This window comes from Melanotaenia boesemani, chromosome 13 (assembly GCF_017639745.1).
Source record: "Melanotaenia boesemani isolate fMelBoe1 chromosome 13, fMelBoe1.pri, whole genome shotgun sequence".
NCBI lineage: Eukaryota > Metazoa > Chordata > Actinopteri > Atheriniformes > Melanotaeniidae > Melanotaenia > Melanotaenia boesemani.
Window position 1 is genome coordinate 23,698,006 of NC_055694.1, and position 21,907 is coordinate 23,719,912.

The 21,907-nt window shown below is 39.2% G+C and overlaps 2 protein-coding genes across 3 annotated transcripts; one reads left to right on the forward strand and one right to left on the reverse strand.

Moving 5' to 3' along the window:
• Window positions 1–401: 401 nt before the first annotated feature.
• Window positions 402–21,160, forward strand: fam131c (family with sequence similarity 131 member C). 2 transcript variants are annotated; one of them, XM_042002804.1, is made up of 6 exons: window positions 402–605; window positions 2,148–2,209; window positions 7,633–7,717; window positions 18,195–18,440; window positions 18,713–18,802; window positions 19,708–21,160. In XM_042002804.1, the coding sequence occupies exons 1-6, from the start codon at window positions 575–577 to the stop codon at window positions 19,977–19,979; spliced, it is 786 nt and encodes a 261-aa protein (XP_041858738.1). In that variant the 5' UTR covers window positions 402–574; the 3' UTR covers window positions 19,980–21,160. The 2 variants fall into 2 exon arrangements, with proteins under 2 accessions (XP_041858738.1, XP_041858739.1); XM_042002805.1 differs by having other exon boundaries at window positions 19,711–21,160.
• LOC121650979 (piggyBac transposable element-derived protein 4-like) lies at window positions 10,274–12,929 on the reverse strand. Its single transcript, XM_042002803.1, has 2 exons — window positions 12,551–12,929; window positions 10,274–12,310 (listed from the first exon to the last, which is right to left on the reverse strand). Exons 1-2 carry the CDS (start codon window positions 12,724–12,726, stop codon window positions 10,483–10,485), a joined length of 2,004 nt encoding a protein of 667 aa, XP_041858737.1. The 5' UTR covers window positions 12,727–12,929; the 3' UTR covers window positions 10,274–10,482.
• Window positions 21,161–21,907: the final 747 nt, after the last annotated feature.

A 21,907-nucleotide genomic window follows, 5' to 3' on the forward strand; every position in this document is an offset into this window, starting at 1 on the left:
GGAGGTGTAAGGATGCACAGTGTTGATGATGGAAAACATTACAGAGGAAGCTGCAAGAAAACTTAATGTACAAGTGTTCCCATTAGTCCTATTAAAATCAAGAGTCTAGCATTTATTTACATAATACTGTTTCTCAAACATACACTCGGATCGTCCCCAGCGTATACCTTCATGAACTTGTCCTCATTTCCAGTGAGAATACATACAACAGGATGAGGAGGATAGTGGGAGGAGAAAATACTTTACAGAGGGGAGGGGATTCACAGTCGTCAGCAAACAGGCACTCGTGCTTTCTCCCCATTTTCCTCCCTTGCTCCCTGCCCCCCAACCCTCCCTACTTCTGTCAGTGTCTCTCTCACCTCTCTTCTCCTGTACAAAGAAGTCAGCCAATGCATCAGCCTTCAGCTCATCTGGTATTCACTCCCCCCCCAACACCTCAGTTTCTCACCTTTCTTTGCTCCTCTCTGCTAAGTGATACTTCTGCTGCTTCCTTTCCTCTTTTCCATCTACTCCTCACCCTCCTCATCTTCTGTCCACCATGGTGAACAGATAACCACCTGGCCGTCCTGAGACCATGGGTGCCTGCCTCTGCAAAGGTCACAAAGGTCAGTGTCTTGAGTCCACCTGTTTGTGTTTCATGTCTGTTCAAATGTTGGCTCAACCTGCAGGATCAATTGACGGCAGAAATTAACATTCAGGAAGCAGAACTTTTGAAGGATAGATTTATGTGTTATGTGCCTTAAACTAAAATGAAAATAAATGGAAATCACAGTTAGTGCTTGACAGGTTTGTCCTGTAGCTGAATGCAGGCATGTAGGTTTGTAGGTTGCTGACAGCAGTGATGGAGAGCAAAACCATCTCAGTGGCATGTTTGGCCATGTTTGTGATGTGACTCCATCATAGGGAAAATAAGTGTGAAATTGAAAATTCTACCATGAAAACATTCATCCGAAAAACTTGTTTTCATCTGCCCACTGCACAGCTATTATCTAGTGACTCTGTGAAGATGCTTTGCTTTAGAAACAAGACTCGAGGGTGGGAGGTTGATGATGAGGATTGTGTGGATCAGTGGAGGACAACAGTGGCTTTAGTTTGAGACAGCTCCATCTGACTCTCATCCTCAACTTGTCGTGACTTGAAGATGTGACTTGGGTTGCAATATTCTCTCGTATTTGCTGCTTCGTTGACAAATAAGTTAGTATTTGATGCATCTCAGGAGCTGTCGGGGTAGAATGCCTCCGCTACATGCAGGGACTCTTAGGAAGATCAGAAAAATTTATATGTATGAAAAAAAAAGATTACATGAGAATAAAAGTTTATTTGAGACATACCAGTATTTTGTGATGCTCTAAATAATTCAGTTAGTTATTACTTTACATATCACACCTGGTCACAGCTTCATGTATATTTATCTGGCATGACTTTGCAATGTAGTTGGAGAACATTTTATGATACACACTCTGCTTATAGGTAAAGGATACTGAGCACAGTGCTTTCAAGCTGCAGAGAGAGAAAGCAGCGGTGAGGAGCCAGACAAAGAGATAAGAGAACAGCAGGAGTGTGCATGTGTGTCTTTGTGTGTGTGAGAGAGTCAAGAGGGATTTAAACCCACAATGCAGCGGATTGGTGAAGGAATCATGATGTAGTTTCTTGACCTGCTTGATGGGGCCAAAGTTTAGATACACCCTTGTGCACCTGTGTATGCATATAAGAGTGTGCTGGTGAACATGACATAAGTAAATGGAAGGGTATCACTTGCCTCCTGTTGCTGTGGCGTTTCCATAGCGACAGCCAATTGTCTTGACAACACCTCCCTTGGGAAACCCCAAACGTGTCTGTATTCTTATTTACGCGCGTGCACATGCCTGTGTGTGTGTAATGTGTCTGCTGACCTTTCTAATGACAGTTAATTCTCCATTTCACTGGCTTGCACCTCATTTCCTCTTGTCATTCAGATGAGCCTCATCACCATCAATTATGAAACAAATAGGCAGAGCACAACCCAATACAAAGCTAAATATGCAGAAGGGTTAAATGACCAACTTGATTCAAAGCTCCCTGTCTCTCATCCATTATATATGAGTCTCGCTTGACCCTTGGCCACATGTTTATATCTAACGCCAGTGCTTGTGTGTGATTCCCCACAGAGCTTCACCTTCCCCTATCATCTCTGCACCAGACTGAGGGAGGTCAAACATCTTCTGACAAGGTATGGAGAACCCCCACCTAAGACTGCATCTAAGATTTGACATTTGACTTTGGAGACTGGCCTTCAAATTAGCGCAGAATAAAATAAATCTAACCTTAACTGGCCAATATTTCATCATAACATGAAATGAACCTTGCACAAAACATTCAATTCATACATCAATGCCATTAAAAATGGGAGGTTTTTTTTGTCATTGTGTGAGCTTTACTGGCCAAAGCTTTTACTTGCAAGAAAACTCATCTCATCTGCAAAAAATATAATGCGGTTGAGCCATAAAAGAACTATGAAAGTCTTGTCAAATGCAATCAAAAGAGCACAAGTTGTGTCCATGTGTCTGAGCGCATGACTGGAGAATGAATTACTCATGAAGAGGGAGATTGATTAGGGTGTTATCAGGGGTAGGCAGAGTATGCCATACTCTTTGTTAACAAATTGACCATAAATGACTATCAGAGGCAGGGGAGAGCTTGTTGTGTCCTTGTTAGCTCATACAAAGGAAATGGGTTAGTTTATTTTTAAATCATCCACACTGTTCTGATATGTGACCATTTATGTATTTTCTTAAAAACCTTTAATGCTTTTCTCTCAGGTCCAGAAGTCTCAATCAGGATAAATCTATTTGAAGAACAGTTCTTCTGTATGTACAGCACCTATTTGGGTATAAACATCAGACAGGTTTAGAATAACTTCTGTTATTTGCACCATATTCACACTGAGTGTGAATGCTGCAGGATTTCTCGCCACCATTGTTGTTATCAACATTTTCCTGTAAGAGAATAATGTGGGAAACGTGTGTCTGTGATGATTGCTGTAGAATGAATGTGAATGTTTTTGTGTGTGTTTGGACCAACAGCCTGTGCTGTTTAAAATTCATAAGTCTGACTCTGGCTGTAAGAAGAGGCTGATAGAGGAAATACATAGTGTTGGGTATAAACTTTGTGTGGTCCATGGTTTAAATATGGTGTTTATGGATAAAATGAAGCTATTGAGTGTGGTTTCACGTGTTAAAAGAAGACAAGTAAACTTAAAAACTTTTAAAAAAACATATGGTAACTTTTAATTGGTAATAGAATTAAACCAGGAATAAACTCTTGGTTGTTAGGGCAACCAGCATCCAACATTTTTCATTCAGTGCAACCCTGGGCCACTTTTCTAGATTATCCATAATGGCAGCTCCTCCTACAAGAACAAACCATATACAATGGCTATTAAGCCATGTAAAAAACATTGGCATACAAAACAACTTAAATACCAATTTTTCCAAAATCCCCATGTCTGGTCCTGGCTCTGGGAACTGATAAAATGCTGGATCCAGATGACCTGAAGTTCTGTGGTGAAAAAGAAGTTCTGTGGTGACCTCTGATTGTTTGTGTTTGGCTCCAAAGACAATCACCTCAGTTTTGTTTTGTTTGTTTTGTTTTATTTAACTAAAGAAAGTTTTGGGCTGTTCAGTCATTAATCTCCTCAATGCATTTACCAAGAGCCTGTACAGGGCCTCTGTCTTCTGGTAACATTGTAATATAAATCTGTGTGTCATCTGCATAGCTAGAGTAACTAAATGTGTAGGTTTTTATGAGCTGTGTCAGTTGCAGCATGTAGATGTTAAACAGAAGAAGCCCCAGGATGGAACCTTGGGTAACTCCACATGTTATTCTAGTCTGTTTAGTAAAGTTACCCATTGCCACAAAGTACTTCCTGTTTTCCAAGTACAACAAAAAGGCAGCACTGAGTTCCAGTAAAACTAAGATTAACATTTTTCAGTACAGGTGTGCATGACCAGGGTTTGGGTTAAAGAAATTGGACCCATGCAGGATTCAGAGTTGGAGATTTAATTCAATCAGATTTCCAGCTATGTGGCTGAGATGGATCAGTTTATCATCATTCATTATTCCCTCTAGTTCAGTGCTAATACATGTTTTAATTTAGCTGCATGTCCTGCTTGTGGTAACCAAGCAGGTTTTCGTCTTTCATCTTAAAAACTGGAGTGGCTTACTGGCATGGGGGGTGTATTAAGAAAACATCTTTTAACACATTTACTTAAAAACCAAGACAAAATATCCACCCTCTTTCATCCCAGTTTCCTTTTCATTCATCTCTCTCTCTCTCTCTCTCTTCCCTTTTTTTAAGGTTTGGTTCAGTAAACCCCAATCTCTGGCTTGCAGTTCTTCTTCTTGATGTTGTTTGGTGGTTGGAAGGAACTAATTGGTGCATTACTGCCACCAAGTGGTCTGGAGTGTGGACCAAACTGTTTCCCATAATATATATATATATAGAATAGAATAGAATAGAATAGAATAGAATAGAATAGAATAGAATAGAATAGAAATACTTTATTAATCCCTTTGGAGAGTCCTCAGGGAAATTTGGGTACCAGCAGCAATACAACACCAACAGTAAAGCAGGACAAGCACAAGACACAATATATACAGGTACAAAGCAAAATAGAGGCAACAAGGTGCAAGAAAAGTACAAATAGAATGCAATAAATAACAATAAGATAAGTTAAATAAAACAATATAAACAAGCATTGCACACAGTAGAGGTGGGACAGATTCCCAGTTCACTATTGCATGTATGAGTTATTGCAACTGTTTGTATGGGTTATTGTGCATGTGTTGTATCAGGCGGACTGCACACCTCCCTCTCCCCCCTCCTTCTCCCCCTCCTGCCTAATGCAGAGTTGTACAGTTTGATGGCTCGGGGAACAAAGGAGTCTCTGAGCCGGTTGGTCCTACTCTTGGGGAGGAGCAGCCTGTTACTGATCAGGCTTCTCTGTGCACTGATGACAGTGTGCAGAGGGTGACTGGCATCATTCACAATAGCCAGTAGTTTTTTTAGTGTTCTCCTCTCTGCCACTGTCACCAGGGAGTCCAGCTTCATGCCAACCACAGAGCCCGCCCACCTGATGAGTTTTTCCAGCCTGTTAGCACACCTTTTTGTCATGTTACCTCCCCCAGCAGACAACAGCATAAAAAAGCGTACTAGCCACCACAGACTGATAGAACATCCACAGGAGTTTCCTGCAGATGTTAAAAGATCTCAGTCTTCGCAGGAAGTACAGACAGCTTTGGCCCTTCTTGTACAGGTGATCTGTACGGCATGTCCAGTCCAGCTTGTTATCCAGCCACAACCCAAGGTACCTGTAGTTGTCTACAATCTCCACCTTGTCGTCCCTGATGGTCACTGGACGTGGTTGTGGGCTGGACTTCCTGAAGTCAATAACCAGCTCCTTAGTCTTTGAGGTGTTAAGCTGGAGATGGTTCATCTGACTCCAGGAGACAAAGTCACTGACCAGATTCCTGTACTCGTCCTCTCCATCATCCCTGAAATGTCAAAACATCAGTTCCTCTGCTACATTTTCCACATGCATTCAATAATGAATAGCACACCGAGCCATTCTGGCTTTTATGTAATTCTGGTAGAGGACCCAACGGGCCATCTTTAAGCTGCAGCTAGAGATGAATACTGCCTCGGCATCTTGTCTAGGATGTCTAGTCCCAACTTGTTTCTATTGTAGTAAGAAGAGCTGATCATTTCTCCCCGATCTGAGTTTTTCTCATTCATTTGTTGAAGAAAAAAAAAAAGTAATACAAAATGACATCATGGTAGATGTTATAATCTGACATTGTTTGAACCAGATCATGTTGATACCCTGGATCTGGTGATCCAGAAGGTTCAAAATATAGGGAATACTGGGAATACTATTGGGCCTTTTAGGGTTTTTCTCAGGTGAGTGACCCTTTAGCTTGGTGAGGTCTGTGCTCTCTGAGTGCTTCTAGTTTATTTATTTGGTGCTTCTTTCCTAATTTATTTTTACGCTTGTATTTATTTTGCTATTATTTTCCTTTTACATTTTCTTATCCCTGAAATGATTTATTTCTGTATTTTATTTTTAATCTAAAATGTTTTTTATTTATTCATTTATACTTAACAAAAATCAGTCATATTGATGTTATCAGTATTTCCAGTCTCTCATTTTCTTCCTCCATTTCTTTCTCCAAGCATATTTATTCCTGTGTTTCTGGGTTTTGAGTGGGTGAACCCTGCAGAAATGGCTGACTTCCAGTTGGGAAGAGGATCTTTGATACGTCGCTCTCTTAGCTGAAAATCACTGATGACTGTTTACTGTTTGGTGTGGACGACTGACTACTAGTCCAGCTGCAGACGTGCAGAACTAACAGGCTGAAGGTTCTGGTAAAGTTGGCTGTGATGCTCAGAGAACGCCTGGATCGTTGAGATGAAAACTTTTCTAAACACATGAATGTTCGTTGAAGGTTGCAGCTAGCCTTTGGAGAACTTCCCTTCCTCTTTTACCCGGTCCAGCTGCTGCCGGAGAAAAACGTGCTCCTCACGGATTGTAGAGCATATCTGAGCTTTTCTTGATTCTGTCATAAAGGTTTTCATCACTTTAAGTAGACAAATACAGGAAAAAAAATCCATGTAACTTCTTGGTGGTTATTTTATTTGAGTAATCAAGGCAGCTCTTAATGTCACGTACCAGCTGTCATGAGAGGCCCGATTTGATATGGACTAAGATATGCTGTTAGAGCCTGATCCTACCATTTGAGTGTAGAAACAATATCCTAAAGTTAGAGTTCAGCATCTGTGCATACAAAAGACAACCTCAGAGCATACTACATAATATGGTTTAAGCTTTGTATTTTCTATTGATCAAAAAAATTTACAAGTAGCTCTTTCTCCAAATTTCAGTCCCTGCCACAATAAATCTACTCACACATTTTGACTTGTACTTAAAACTTTCTCCTCTCATGTCTTATTTGCTTACCACCACAGCTTTTTACAAAGATGCTATGTACTTCCCAGAAGGCAATGGGCTTGATTTTATTCCTTATTCTCTCTAACAGGTCCTTGTGTCTGATGACTAATTTTTAACCTCGACCTAGAGCAGTGGTTCCCAAATTTTTTACTCAGGGACCCCCTTCCTGCATATACTGAAATGCCATGGAACCAATGCTCCACCCTGTGCTGAAACCATGCTTGAGTTTAGGCTTTCAAACGTGAGATTCTCACCATAAATCATGTATTCTGGTTGAGTTCTGTCCTTTGATAAACCAAAGTTAAATGAACAACATATAGCCTTAATTGTATTCATTAAAATAGGGAAAATTTGTGGACATTACATCACAATAGCTCTTATGTTCAAAGCCTCAGGGACCCCCTGTGCTCTTTGGGGGGTCCTGGACCCCAGGTTCAGAACCATTGACCTAGAGGACCCCCCCACCCCCACGACACAGGCAAACTTGTTCTTTGTTTTAACTGTGAAAGCCACTCTAAACATATGAAATGTCACTGAAGCATTATTAGCTAATAAAATGGATCTGTTCTCTGATTTACCACTAGAATGACAACAATCTTTTTACCTTACTGATAAAATTCCTCTTCTTGTGCATCATACTATGCAGGATGGCCATAATCCTTCCAACGGCAATGTGGCAGATAAAACCAGCCGCTATGACATCGGCGAGCTGGCTACATCCTCTTTGATGGGTGAGACACACAAACACACAAAAACAAACACGTCCAGTTTATGTTGTGTGTAGTTCATGGTGTGTTTTGTTATCAATCGAGCATTTGAGGCTGGAAAAATTGTGTTAGTAACCATGGGAGGTTGGCAGTGTAATTTCTTTCTTCCCCTTAAGCTCTCTCTCAAATACACATAAACACTCTTCAACACACACATTTCCGTCTTCCATTAGATTTTCTCCTTCACCTTCATATCTTGCTTCCTGCTCTCCTTATGTTGGTGCCTCGTCTTCATATTCCCCCTCTTTGCTCCATCCTGTGTCTGCTTGCGTCATCTTTACAGCTTCTCTCGCTCTGCAGGAGGTTCATTATTTCAGTTAATGTGTTATGCCTTGCTAAACTTTTTCAAGTGACGGCTCCTTTATTAGACTGACTGTCATTATGAAGAACATGAAAACCTCATGATTTAGTTACACATATACAGATATTTAGCACACGGCTGACGCTGACACCTGCTCTGGGAATGACATATTCAATCCAATAAAAAAAAAGCTTTTTAACATTTACTCAGACTTAATAAGATGTCAGTCATCACTTCATTTGATGATGCACTTTCTGCAGCTTGTTTGAGCCAACAACCTAAAGGCACAAATCAGATCTTACTGCGCTGACTCCAATATTATTGTGCAAATGTAATTAGATTTTTAATGTTATTGTGAATTGATTGCTGCTGCTATTCCTCTTGCATGTCTGTTTGATAGATAGATCAGCATTATGTGATTGTATTAACAGACCCAAGAGTCTAAAATATTCATTTTGTGTTGTAGATTGCTCAGACAATTGCTGTTGGACTGAAAAATATTTATAAAAGAAAAAATTAATGAAAATAAAAAACTGTTATTCTTATAGTCTAATAATTCTCCAAATGTAGCATTGCCATAATGTCTCATGACATGCCTTTTCAGCTTCTCTCTTCATTTCTTTGTATCATCTAGATTTTTTGTGCATGTAAAAGATCAACAGTTACAAAACCCAGTGTCAATATTAAAGAGAATTTAGTTTTCACAGAAATCAGAGCTCCTGCGCTGCTTTAAATTTCTTAGTTACCTACACCATGTTATAGGAGCCAGCTGACTGTTTCAGTCAGGTGAAGTGAGAGAGCAAAGAACTTCTGTTGAACAATAATGTACATTGTAAACATCAGTGTGCATGAACTAGATCTACACCCAAAATTAATTTTATAACCTGTACTTGATCGGGCTTTTTACAATCAAATAAGGTTATCGTTGCCCATAGTGACACGCATAGTTAAATGTCTTTTCGATTGTTTATTTTCACTTTTAGTCTACCACTACTTAAGATAAACTGTAGACAAGTAATCTATAGGAAGTCAAGCACTGAGCACAGACTGTCTGCAAGTTTCAATGCTTGCCAATTAAAATCATCCTTAAGATTGTATTTCTTTCCACATAGGCAAGAGAATAAATTCATAAAGAGTCAGGTTCCATAACGTCTCTTGTTTATGTGCCAACAGAGCAAGGAGTAATGTGCTGCATAATACAATATATGTGTATTTTTGTAAACTGAACCTCTTGTAAATAAGTTGAATTACTGTTTTAAACTTGGAAGCCATTTATTACTGTAGTAACATAATAAATAAGCCTCAGAATTTCTTGCATCAACCATGGAAGCTAAATTGATTTTGTTGATCATAGTCTTAGATATATTATCCGTCACAGAACTTTTAATATCAGGTTTGAGGTCCAGTTAATAAAGTTTAGCTTGGCACCCAGTGGACAGTGGCTGCATTACACCAATTTGTCTGGAAAAGATTTTCAGATAAATTTACTTCTGTTAAGTTTCTTATGGTTGGTTCTGCTCATCACCTACATCTATCTAAACCCGGGACATCAAACTCCTTGATGCTTCCCTGCCTCAACACAACAGAATGAATTAAATTGATCGAACAACTTGTGGTAATGTCTTGACACAATGACACATTATTTTGAGAAAGGTGTGTTAAAGTAGGGAAAAAACTGTGACCACCAGACCAGAGTATGAGATCCCTGATCTAAATTAAACTCAACTGCCACTTTATTAGGTGCTAGTATCAGGTTAGACCCTGGTTTAAATTCAGAAATCATTTCTTTGTGGCATTGATTGAACATGGTGTAACATTCCTCACACAATCTGGTCTGTACTGATAGCATCACACACCTGCTGCAGATGTGTTGGCTGTCAGCTATTTATGTTGAAGTTTATACTTACTACCTAAAAAAGTCTAAAATACAACACAAATAAAAAAAAATTAAGTTTGCCTTAAAAAAAATAAATTATTGAGTATCTCATTGGAATAATGAGGATGTAGGTCTAAATCTATCAAAAACATAGCAGAAACTTCCGTACAAGCAGTTCATGTGACCACAATATGAAATTTCTCATGTACAAAACAATGTGTTTCTTTTGTCTGGCACTGAAAACGTTCAGTAGATCTAAATGCAATGTGTTTTTGTGTTCAATTTAATCTCAATATATTTACCATATTTTCATACATTTAAAAGAAAAAAAAGACCATAAAAAGCAACTGAGCGTTGAATCCAAATTAAGCAGATTTACTTTGATCAACTGGAAACATTTCTCTAACAATCAAACAGTAAAAAACACAAATCAGAACAATCAACTCCATTATTTACACAGTTCTCCATTTTGCCTCTGTGGACTTAAGAAAACAGTAAACGGAAACAACTATTACCACTTTGGTACACTTATTAACGCATGACAGTCAGAAGTTACTTCTCATCATGCCACATCTGGAAGCAGTTCTTTTTTGAGGAGAGACAGAGAGGAACCAGACACTTCCTGCAATACACCGCTGTCTTAACTCTGGGTATTCCAGCTTTCAGACACCTCTTGCAATGCTTCCTAGCCCTAGTTTCCTCACTGTCATAGAATGCAGGCATGCAAGTGTTGGGAAATAAAGGTTGTAGGATGTCTGATGAGCTCTCAGCAAACTCCAGCATCTCTTTGACCAACTGCTCCCTGAAGGTTTTGTTGGTGAGGGGCTTTATCAGGTTGGACTCCTGCCTGAACTGGAATAACTCTTTGTGTAATAGGTAACTGTTGATTGCAGCAATGTCCACAAAGTGGCAAAAAAAAGCCTTGTACCACTTTATTGTCTTGTAACAGACGTGAAAACCAATCTGTCCATCGAACAAATCCACACCCCCCATGTTCTGACTGTAGTCCAGAATGCAGTCCGGAACAGGTATGGACTTGTTTTGCCAGACACCAGCCACCTTCACATGTCTCGTTACAGTCTGTCCACTGTGGGCCTGATGCACTGTGGAGCACATTGCAACCTCTCTCGAGTCCATCCATTTAACAAAGAGGAGTTTTCCACTCCTAATCCAGCGAACGTCTCCCCTTTCAGCCCGCTTAGGCAGGTCGTTGGTCTGGGTCTGTGGGAAGCCAGTGTGATGTCTCTTGATGGTCCCACAACAGCCAAAGTTCTGTTGAGACAAATCATTAAAAAGAGTGGGACTTGTATAAAAGTTGTCTGTGTACAACGTGTAGCCGCTACCAAGGAAAGAAAAAGGCAGAAGGTTCATCACAGCAGAGTACCCAAAGCCGTGGCCTGTGGTGGACTCTCTTTTGGATGTGTGCACAAAAAAATTCCACGTGTAGCCGGTATATGAATCAACCAGCACATGAAGTTTATATCCCCACTTTGTTGGTTTGTTCTTGATGTACTGATTCATGCTGATGTGGGTTGTGGTGGTGATCATCCTCTCATGAATGGACAGATTCTTGTAGGGGTGGAAATGGGCTTTGCAGGCGTTCACCATTTCTGTGTACAGGGGCTTTATCTTAAAAAGTCTGTCATATTCAGCAGCTTTCTTTTTCTTTTCATTTTCTTCATCTTCTTTTGGGTTGCTCAGATGAAGTGACCACAAAATAGTCTCAAAGCGGCTCCGCTTCATTTTTTCACTGGGGAAGGAGAAGTTGTACGGCCATTCATTGCTCCAGTAATCAGACCTGTGGTTGATGCTCACGAGGCCAGTGAAAAGGATAATGGCTAAAAATGTGTAGAATTCCTTCACTGTGAACACTTCCCACTTGAACTTCATCCCAGCTTGCTTCCTTTTGGCAGCGTTGAGATTTGTGTTTTCAATTATTTTTGTAACAACAGAGGTAGAGAAGAAAAGCTGGAAGAGGCTGATGGGAGACCATGGTTTGGTTGTATCAACCGTAGGCCCGGGAGTTTTGGCTGGAATGAATCTATGAGGGTCAGGTTTGATGTCCTTCTCTTCTTTGTTAAACCACCTGTCCCCCACCTCATTCTCTGAAGATATCAGCCTCTTTTTTACAAGGTTTTTGATGGCAGGAGAGGAAGTTCCCAGAGCAGAGCATCCTCTTTTCTGCCTAGTAGTAGAGCACAGTGCTGAAGGACCTGACTCAAGTGTTACCTGTGGGGGCAGTGAAATTCCTGGGGCTGTTTTTGTTTGATGCATTGGTGTTGAGGGTCCTGAGACATTAGGAAGAGATGGCATGTAATCCTTGTTATCATCACCATGATCTTCATCAGATTCATCTTCATCCTCATCACTGAAAACCCAACTGGGGCAGAGACATAAATTTATTAATTCAGTGGCCGGATTCTGAAATGACTATTACAAGTAAACACAGAAGGCAAAAGGCTTGGTAAAAATAAACACGTGTGCACACAATGTTTCATTGTGCGTCATATAATCAGACAATATAACTAAGCCAGAGTTTTGCCCTGACAGAGTTGTCAGCTCAAGATAAACAGAAAATGTGAGATCTGTAAATCTATAAACACAACAAGACATCCCATACCTTTCTGATGAAAGAGGCCAGTAACCCAAATCACTGCCGTCTTGTTTCTCGGGATACAGGAGATCTTCCTCTTCTGATGATGAATCATAAACACTAACAGTGGATCCTGCGTCCTTCACCAGGAGTTCCAGTGCTTCCTCAGCGGTGTACTGTGATTTCGATCTATGCTTGGACATATTTCTTTTACAGTTTACAACTAAATAGTAAACAATAAATCAACCATGGCTGCATATTGTGTGTAAGCTTTTATTGGCTGCTGCTTATTCGTATGTGAATACGCGGGCCTCAGTTTCTGCAACGGATTGGTCGATTTCATCAAATTACGCCTTATTCGACTCATTAAAGCCTATAGAATAAAGATAAGCCCACCAAACTAAGCATGACAACAGTCTCAGCAAATCAGATTTAATAAAATCTCATTAATAGAATATGATTTGCTGTATAGGAAGTGCAGGTTACGTCAATCGCGCATGTACGTAACTGCTTTTGCCGGCCAGTTTTCCGCGGGGTCCTAAAGACAACGGAGTTTGCCTACCGCCAATAAAGCACAAGAAGAAGAAGAAGGATAATAATAATAATAATAATAATAATAATAATAATAATAATAATAATAATAATAATAATAATCTTCTACATTTTTGGTGTGTCGTTCAATAAAAGGGTTGCACAGGTTGTACATATTTGGAAAGGGAGAAACTGGAAAGTGCATGGGGCCACATATTCCTGGTTCCTATTGTTTTTATTCTTTGGCTTTGACCCATTTCTTTGGTCCTATCTGTGCTTTCATTGGATTGATGTATTGTGTACTCTGCCTTAAATAGAGGTATAACCAGAAATGTGTAGAGAAGGTTGACACAGCAGTGCTGGATGGTTGGGACATTTTTTTGTTTAGTAAGATATGCAAGATAACAAGATGTTAAGATGGTCTTCCCACAACACACTGACTTTCTGGCCATTAAATTTTTGTTTTAAAGATGACCCAGTCACAGCGGCAAGTGAGTCTCTTGTTTTCAGTGAGAAATATTTAGAACCCCAAAAAGACAGGGATAGTGTCGGAATTAAGTCAGCTAATATGATGCTGCGGCCCTGTTTACACCAAAATGCTGAGACAAGGCAACTGGACTGGGTTTATTTCTCAAATATGTTTTGCTCTCATCTAGAAGAGCTTCTTCAGTTGGAACTAGTGCAGTGATCCCAAAATGATGGGCAAAGTTATAACAGAGGGGGTCGCAGCAAAGCTTAAAAAAGCTTATAGTTTTTGCACTGCTCGCAAAACATGGACAAATTTGTGAAAGTACCAATGGGTAAATGATAACAAATTAACAGCAGAAATTTCACCTACCAAAATCCAAAAAAAAAAAAAAAAAAAGAAGAAAGAAGAAAGAAAATATGACAAGGCATATCTTTCCCTAGACATAACCAGGGAATGGTCAGTGGTGCATTGCAAGTACCAAAATCCTTCATGTATTATTTACAGATATTGGTGGATTGCCCAAAATCAACAACTTCTTGTAGAACTGAGCCAAAGTCAAACACCATGTTGAGGTCCCTCAGCATTTGGACCTTCTATATTCACAGTGCATGAATTCATATTTAAAATGGAGAATTTAACCATTATATATCTGGCTTCTAGGTCTTTGGTTTGTGGTCAGTTTACCCTTCTATTTATCAGGCTAGCTACATCTCTTTGCCAAAATTTTTTAACAAGCCCAGTACACATGGGGGACTATGCTGTGGGAAGTACACATATTGTTGGTTGTGAAAAATGAATTTTCTGTGGTAAGAAACAACAGCTGCCAGTTAAATCCTGCAGTGGACCCAGCTTTACACACATCCCAGGTGACAAACCTCAGTATGATCAAGGTCTGACTACTGGATTGAGTGCTGCAAGTATGCTAAGAAAGTATGTGTGTGAGTGTGCCCCAATGCTTGCCTACATGCATTGTACACATGCATGCTGAGTTAAGTACACCATCTACTTAATATTTCTCTGTTTGCTTTTGTTGTTCATGGGTTTGCGTTTGTGTGAATTGTAGAGTGCTGGTGTGTGTCAGCGTGCCGTCTGTGTCATGCAACTGTCGGTATGCACTGCACATGTTAGAATTAATAAAGTGAAATATGAGATTGCACCCACTTGGGAATAAGTGAGAAAGAAGAAAAACAGTTGCATCCTATTACATCAGACTAATAGCCCTATTATTAATTTCAAGATTCAACATTCTTTATTTGGCTCCCTTGGGAGAAATTTGGCTTGGTTTAAGGGGCACTGCTGTACAAGAAGAACAGTAAAACCATCAAGACCATGAATAATCAAACGCTGTCCATAATGGGCTATACATTTCTACATTAAAAAGATGTCTTCATGTTTATTTATTAATATGTTTAATGGACAAAGGAATAAATTAATATTTGCCCCTGTTGTGTTTGCACAGGGGAACCTATACCTCCTCTCTAAGTTCTATAATATATATTCTGTGTGTAGAGCATGGGAGTTGTTAGTTAAGCTATTGTTTGCTTCCTAATGGTTAGGAGGAGTGTAGCCATTGATCTTACCATCGATGTTCATTAGGTTGTAAACCTGATTTACTATTGTGAATTAACAAGTAATTTCATTTTAATTTTATTATAGCAGTTTTATGTTTATATCATCTGTAGCAGGGATCACCAACTCCAGACCTCTTGGGCCAGTGTTCTGCTGGTTTTACATATTTCCCTGCTGCAACACACTTGACTTAAATTAATGGGTCATTAAGAGGCTGGTGGTTGAACTTGAAAACAATCTGTTGGAAAACCACTTACATTTGAATCAGGTTTGTTGCAGCAGGGAAACATCTAAAACCTGCGGGACACTGGCGTAAGAGATCCAAAGTTTGTGATCCCTGAACTCCAGTGAGCTCATAGAGAGATTAATGCAGATACAGATCACCGGAAGTCAGTAGAGACAGCGGTGGATGTTCTGGTTGCGATACAGCTGGGTGTTAATGTGTTGCCAAGTCTAATGGTTAACATGTTTAATCTTTGCAATGATTTCCCATGAAAAAAATGTTAAATTAAGAAGTCACCTTGTGCCTTTTGAAATTTTCTCTTCACCTCTTTGTGACATCTAGATTTTTTGCACATGTAAAAGACCAGAATTACAAAGCCCAGTGTCAACAACATAGGGAGTTTTGTTCTAACAGAAGAGCTTCTGATCTGCCTGTGTTTTAGTTCAGGCTTTTCATGAGTTACCTACATCACTTTACAAGAGCCAGCTGACTGTTTCAGCCAGAAGGTGGCAAGAAGTGACAGAGCAATAAACGCTTGTGTATACGCATTTTCTATTTGGGGACCCCTAAGTGCTCCTCTCACTAAGCACTCTTCTCATGATCCGTACACCGACGTAGACAGGACGTTCTATGGGCAGGTCATTTTCCAAGAGAACTGATTGATCAAGAGGTGGTGTTTTATATTCGATCTCTTCTCCAGAACATAACCTGCTTCAGAGCAGGTTAGCCGTTCATACCATGGTGATTTACCCCAGTAAGCAATGGGTCAGAGTTGTTGGTTGGAAAACCCAGGGTTAACCCTGAAGTTTGCTCAATAAGAGAATATCTAGCTTCGTAGTACAGGCCTCTGAAGAGCTTGAATGATGTTTAACTTGCACTACTGCCCTGTTGCTGCCTACAGCAAATGAGGACCAAATCTTAACATGTTACTGCAGGCTGAACTATATCAAACCGTTAACAACATGATAATTTTCTGAGATACATTATGAACTATGAAGATACAACAAAACCAAACAACAACAAAAATAAAAATAAAGAGGAAACATAAAACATAGAAACAAGTGTTCAGAAGAGTAACGATTGCTCTCCAGCAGGGGACAAAAATGAAATAAAGTCCAAGGTCTTCATTAAGATGTCTCTTTTAGAATGAAATCTGTAATCACAATTTCACCAAACTGCACAAACATCACACAGTGTTCTTCATTTAGTAAATGGAGGATTATTGCAAGCACCTGCACAAGAAGCCAATAAGTATAGAGCAAACGCCTGATGACAATATGCAACAACAGAAGAAGAAAATTTGATTCCTGTAAACAACATTTTTCCAATAACAGCACCAGAGCACGAAGATCAAGAAAAGCTGAAGAGAAGCTGAAATAATTTTCTTCATTGTTCTCCAGATAACCTCTGGCCTGCATATAAACAGTTTCTCCCTGCAATAATAATTTCACCGACTTCTTCTTTTTGATGCTGTTTAGGCCTTTGGCTGTAAAACTGTCTGGATTGCTGCTCTGCAAATGAAAGAAATTTGTAGCTGCAGGATAATTCAAAGCTGTTTAGTTTTTTTTTTTGTTTTTTTTCTTAATGCATACTTAAGCTCTTTGATTTTGTATGATAGTTAGCTCTTTGTCTAAAGGCAAGAACAAAATAATTGATAATTGTGATTTCATGACAATCATTACATGACTTAATAGGCTACATTCTTCTTTTTTGCTTAATACTTGTTAAACCCACATTTGAAGTTACAATTGATCAATGAAGCATTTTTCTCACCATTAGAAGGGAAACAACCCATCCGACAGTGTCGAGTCCTCCTGAAACTATACTCATGAGAGGTGAAAACACATTCTAGAGTCATGTTTAATGAGATTATAACTGTATAAATCTGTGACAGAGCAGACTGATTTTATTCTGAAATTATTATGATATTGGAAATAATTGAAAATCATCATTTATTTCTGTCTACTTTTGTCTTCACTTATGTTATATGATTCTTGTCTGCTGTGAGCTGATTAACCTTTTTTATATTCCAGGAGTTTGCAAGAATCTTGCATAAGTAAAACGGAAGGTACTGTTTGCTGTTTGTGCTGCTATGTTTGAACTGTAACCCATCACTCATGTTTTTTCTTTTTCTTTTTTTATTTCTTTTTATATTTTACAATAACAAAGATTATTTTCTCTTTTTACATGGAGATAGCTCTAAACACATTTTATTTATAAACACAAAATACTTGGAGCAGTAGGTATCACAGTGTATAACTCAGCATGCAGAGGAGTGCCTGTGTGTTACTTAAATGACAGTAAAATGATTTCCTTGTTTCACAGAAACAGGCTTCAGAGCTCTTCCTCTTTCTCAGTTTTAAATATTCTTCCATGTCTAGTGGTTGTTTTCCTCTGTTATCCAATCTGACCTCTTCTCCTGGTTCTGACATTTTTCTCCTCTTTCCTTCTCTTTTTTCCCTCTGTCTCTTTCTTGACTTTTACCTTTCAACATTTCCGTGCTTTAATATCATTTAGGGTTAGGGTTTAATTTTCTGCTCTGCAACACGACCGAGTTATGCTGTCAATTTCACTTCCACTCTTCGTTTTCCCGGACCTTTCTGCCCTCGCCTCCTGTGATTAAATGAAATGATGGCATCTTTGTTGTTTTGTTCAGTGATTCAACAGGTTCTGAATAAAACATTAATGTAGAGATACAGGAATACTGTGACTCATAGATACTTCTTGATGGAAGAGTCCATTTAGGGCAAGATTTAGAGATCTTGTGATTTTACGTTCCCCTAAAAAGCTGAAAAATAACAATAAAAAAGATGCAATATTTATATAACATAACATTTCTTGAAGGTGTATTCTTTCTTCCCCCCCCTTCCTTTGTTTAGGCCTGGTGGCTACAATAAAGGAGCACATCACCAAGCCGACGGCAATGGCCCAGGGGCGAGTTGCCCACCTGATAGAGTGGAAAGGTTGGGGTGGATGTGGTGAGGCTGGGGGTAGTGGTGCAGGTTGGAATGGAGCCTGGGGCAAAGGAAGCGGAGGCTGGAGCGGGATGGGGGCCGAGCTGCAGGAGGATGAACAATTCTACTCCCAAATGACTGATGAGATCAAGGAAGCTCGCTTTGCTGCAGGTGAGACAGATGGATGAGTTTAATTTAAGAAAACAGGATGGTGATCACTGGAGATGAGGTGATGCTCTTATCCCTCTGACATCATTTTTGTTTGATTAGCTTGAGTTACACAAAAATCAATAGCACTCAGGGCTTCCTATGACAGTGGCTCAAGTTTAGTGCTTTTATTGAGTTTTCCTTAATTTGTGACGCTGGCAAACCTTTGAGAAACAACAGGGGATCAGCTCCTGAGAAAAGCAACATAAAATGTGTCTTTTTTCTTTGCCTCTCAGGTGTAGCAGAACAGTTTGCTCTGGCTGAAGCAACCATGAATATGTGGTCCATGAGTGACAACTTAGAGCAGCCGTCCACAAGCTTGCAAGGTTGGTGAGTCACTGGATCTTAGATTTCTACTTTATTTCAGACAAGTATGCAGTAAACCCAGCAAACTCTACTGAATACAAATGAACCAAAAGATAAAACCCACATAATGCAACGTTTCTTCTCTAATAATCTCAGTCTCGCTTTTGCCAATTATAATTCTAAAGGCATTATCTGATGTCTTTTATTTAAAGTTGATAATGAATTTCCCAGACAAAAGAGACAAAAACAGATAAAAGAAAGGAGTCTTGTTTCCAAAGGAAGCTGCTGTAAAAGCTTAAGAAAATTAAAATAATCCATCTGGCTTTTAAAATCCCTCACTTTTATGACTCATATCTCACTAATGAAGTTCAACAACCTCTCTCCTAGCTAAAGATTAATCCAAATGTTGAATACTGTACACAGCATGCATAATAACATGCTGTTATTCTTTTGATTATATATAATTTTAAAACAATACTGCATATTAGAAATCAACCATTAATCATTTTTGGGGTTTCTTTTAGTCTACCTGTAATCCCACATATCGTATAGTACGTATAGTATAGCAGTACACTAAATGCATCTTGGGCCAGTGTGACGAATGTGTGCTTTATCTAGCAGATCCAGCTGCAAATGCAACAAGAATGTGAGCCAGATCAGTTCAGTTTGACATTCTGCAATGGTCATTCTACCAAAAAAAACCAAAACATACTCCTTATTCATCAAATAATCTCTTCATTCTTTGCCAAGTTGTCCCAAAGCTCCGAGCCATGCAGCAGCTGATCAGTGGTCTCTGCCTTCCTGTTTAACCTGCTGCTTGTACATCTCTTGCATTACCTTACTATGAATTCTTCTAGCAGCCTAAGAAAATCCACACATCCTTGTTAATATGAAGTGTTTGACTAATAATGTTGTCCCTCTTCAGCAGCACAAAGCCACTTCTTGTCTCAGTTCCTGCTTGATGGTGGAAGTGTCGGAGTTCCCCAGCATCTGTACAGCATTCATGCCCAGGCTTACGGCAACACCAGCGCAACCAGCCTAGTTTATACACCACAGACCAGCTCCATTTCTCCAACATCTAATGTTCAGCAGGATGGAGAGCATCCTTTAGAGGACAGAAGCCTAGTGACTGCAGAAGTTGCAGTCCGACATGTAGACAGCAGCTCGCTGTCTGAGGATGATGTTTTTTACAACTAGACTTGAAAAAGAAGAAGAAGAAGAAAAAGAAACAGCAGGAATCTTGATTGCATTCTCTAAAATAAGACTCAGTGAGGAGACTCTCAACCACCAGCAGTGATTGACACTAAAATGCAGACATCTGTGAGACATTTCAACAGGCAATTCTTGGGTTTAAGCCTGGCCTTTGGATATAAAGACTCCAAATAGTATTTTCTCTTTAGTTTAAGAATAAACTGAATGTACATAGTGATGTTTAGTTTTTTAATCAGTGTATTTTGAACACTGAGTTGATCTGTGAAGAGTCAAATGACACAGGTGTAAAAATCTTGTTATAAATAATGTTTAACATAGGTACAGTATAAGGTCGTCAACATGTGCTTTGGATCCATTTTTCTCTTGTGGTAATGGTCCGAGGATCTGAGTTTGGTTAAAGATTGATAAGTGGAAACTGAAAATGTACCTAATTTTATATTTTTTAAGTATATGTAGAGAGAAACTAAAAATGTGTCTGACAGCCACAAATGCAGGACATATAAAACAGGAGAAGGGTGCAGTCTGTTTTTCTGTCATCAAGTGTGTGTTTTTCAGTCAGAGATGGATGTTGAAAGGTGGTGTTAGCCCTATTGTCACGGTATTATTTTACAAGAGGTCTACACATAGTGATGAAGCACTGTGTTGTGGCTATCTCCCCTTTCATTACCTGACTGCAACTCTAAATGATGTTCAGACAGTGGATACACCCGAACAAAAATGCATCCATCATCAAAATCCTCCAGGAAAATAATAAACATAAGAGATTACTGCCCACTGCACATACAACATCTGTGGTAATAATCTTTTCTAGAGTTGTATCTGGTTAATACTGTTTATCAGATTAAAGAATAAAGAAGAATAACTGGATATATAAGAACTGATAAGCTTCTGAACAGTGAATCTGATAAGTAGCTTGATGTCTGCAGGTAACAGAAAAACACCAGCTGAGCAAGGACCAGAGCAGCTGTGCCAAAGTGGGATTTAGTCCCATTTATAGGACAAAATTTCTGCCAAGATGCCACATCAAAACCAAAAGTGGATGTCATGGACGTGTTTTTGTTAATATGTCCCAAGAATTTTTAACCAGTGGTTTGCAAAGAAACAACTGTAAAAATGAAAATATCAGACTTAAAGGTTTAACACAGTGATTAACACAATAAAGCAGCTCAGTCTCATGAAAAAATATAAAATATGTACATTGGCCCATGGTAAAAATACATTGCAGTTTTACAATAAAGACTCAAAAGTACAATAGCTACACTGGGATGCAGCTTTTTTTGTGCTACTGGTGATGTTTCTGCTTAATCTGGATGTGACAACGTTGACAGTGTAGTAATGTGAACTGTTATCAATCTTGACTACGGACGTGTTCTCGCTGGTTCTGTTTGGCCCGCTTTAAATGATTCTGGGGGTGAAAGGATTCTTCCACCCCCAGGTATTTGTAGGACTGCACAGTTTTAATATGTTTCTATTTTATTGATCATTGACAATTCAGATCACGACATCCAAATGTCAGCGGGGAGAATAATGGCTGAAAGAGTTCAAGGAAGCACCAAAATAGGTGGTTTGCAAACCTGCATGTTTGCACTTTACAAACAGTAGATCGTGTGTGTGTGTGTGCGTGTGTGTAGAAAGCTTTAGAGTGGCACACGCAAACACAGAAAGATAATTATTGCATGCACATCCACAAAGTCACAAATGTGCATGTTGGTTGAGACTGTGAAACCATCAGATGGCCTTTAGCAGTACAGATTTATTAAAAAGAGGAAGAGAAGTGGATTTTAAAATGTAGCCAACATTTACTGAATATGAAATGAAAATTAAATGAAAGAATGAAAATTATTTTATTAATCCCAGAGGGACATTGCAAGTGATGATATGTACTGCAATTTTTTCAGGACAAAAGAAAACCT

Excerpts from the sequence above, each read along its gene's own strand:
- LOC121650979 (XM_042002803.1), bottom strand. The coding sequence starts at position 12,726 with ATGTCCAAGCATAGATCGAAATCACAGTACACCGCTGAGGAAGCACTG. Across the intron at positions 12,311-12,550 it reads TGGCCTCTTTCATCAGAAAG|TTGGGTTTTCAGTGATGAGG; the intron begins GTATGGGATGTC and ends TCTCTGCCCCAG.
- fam131c (XM_042002804.1), top strand. The coding sequence starts at position 575 with ATGGGTGCCTGCCTCTGCAAAGGTCACAAAG. Across the intron at positions 7,718-18,194 it reads GGCTACATCCTCTTTGATGG|GCCTGGTGGCTACAATAAAG; the intron begins GTGAGACACACA and ends TCCTTTGTTTAG. Across the intron at positions 18,803-19,707 it reads GCCGTCCACAAGCTTGCAAG|CAGCACAAAGCCACTTCTTG; the intron begins GTTGGTGAGTCA and ends GTCCCTCTTCAG.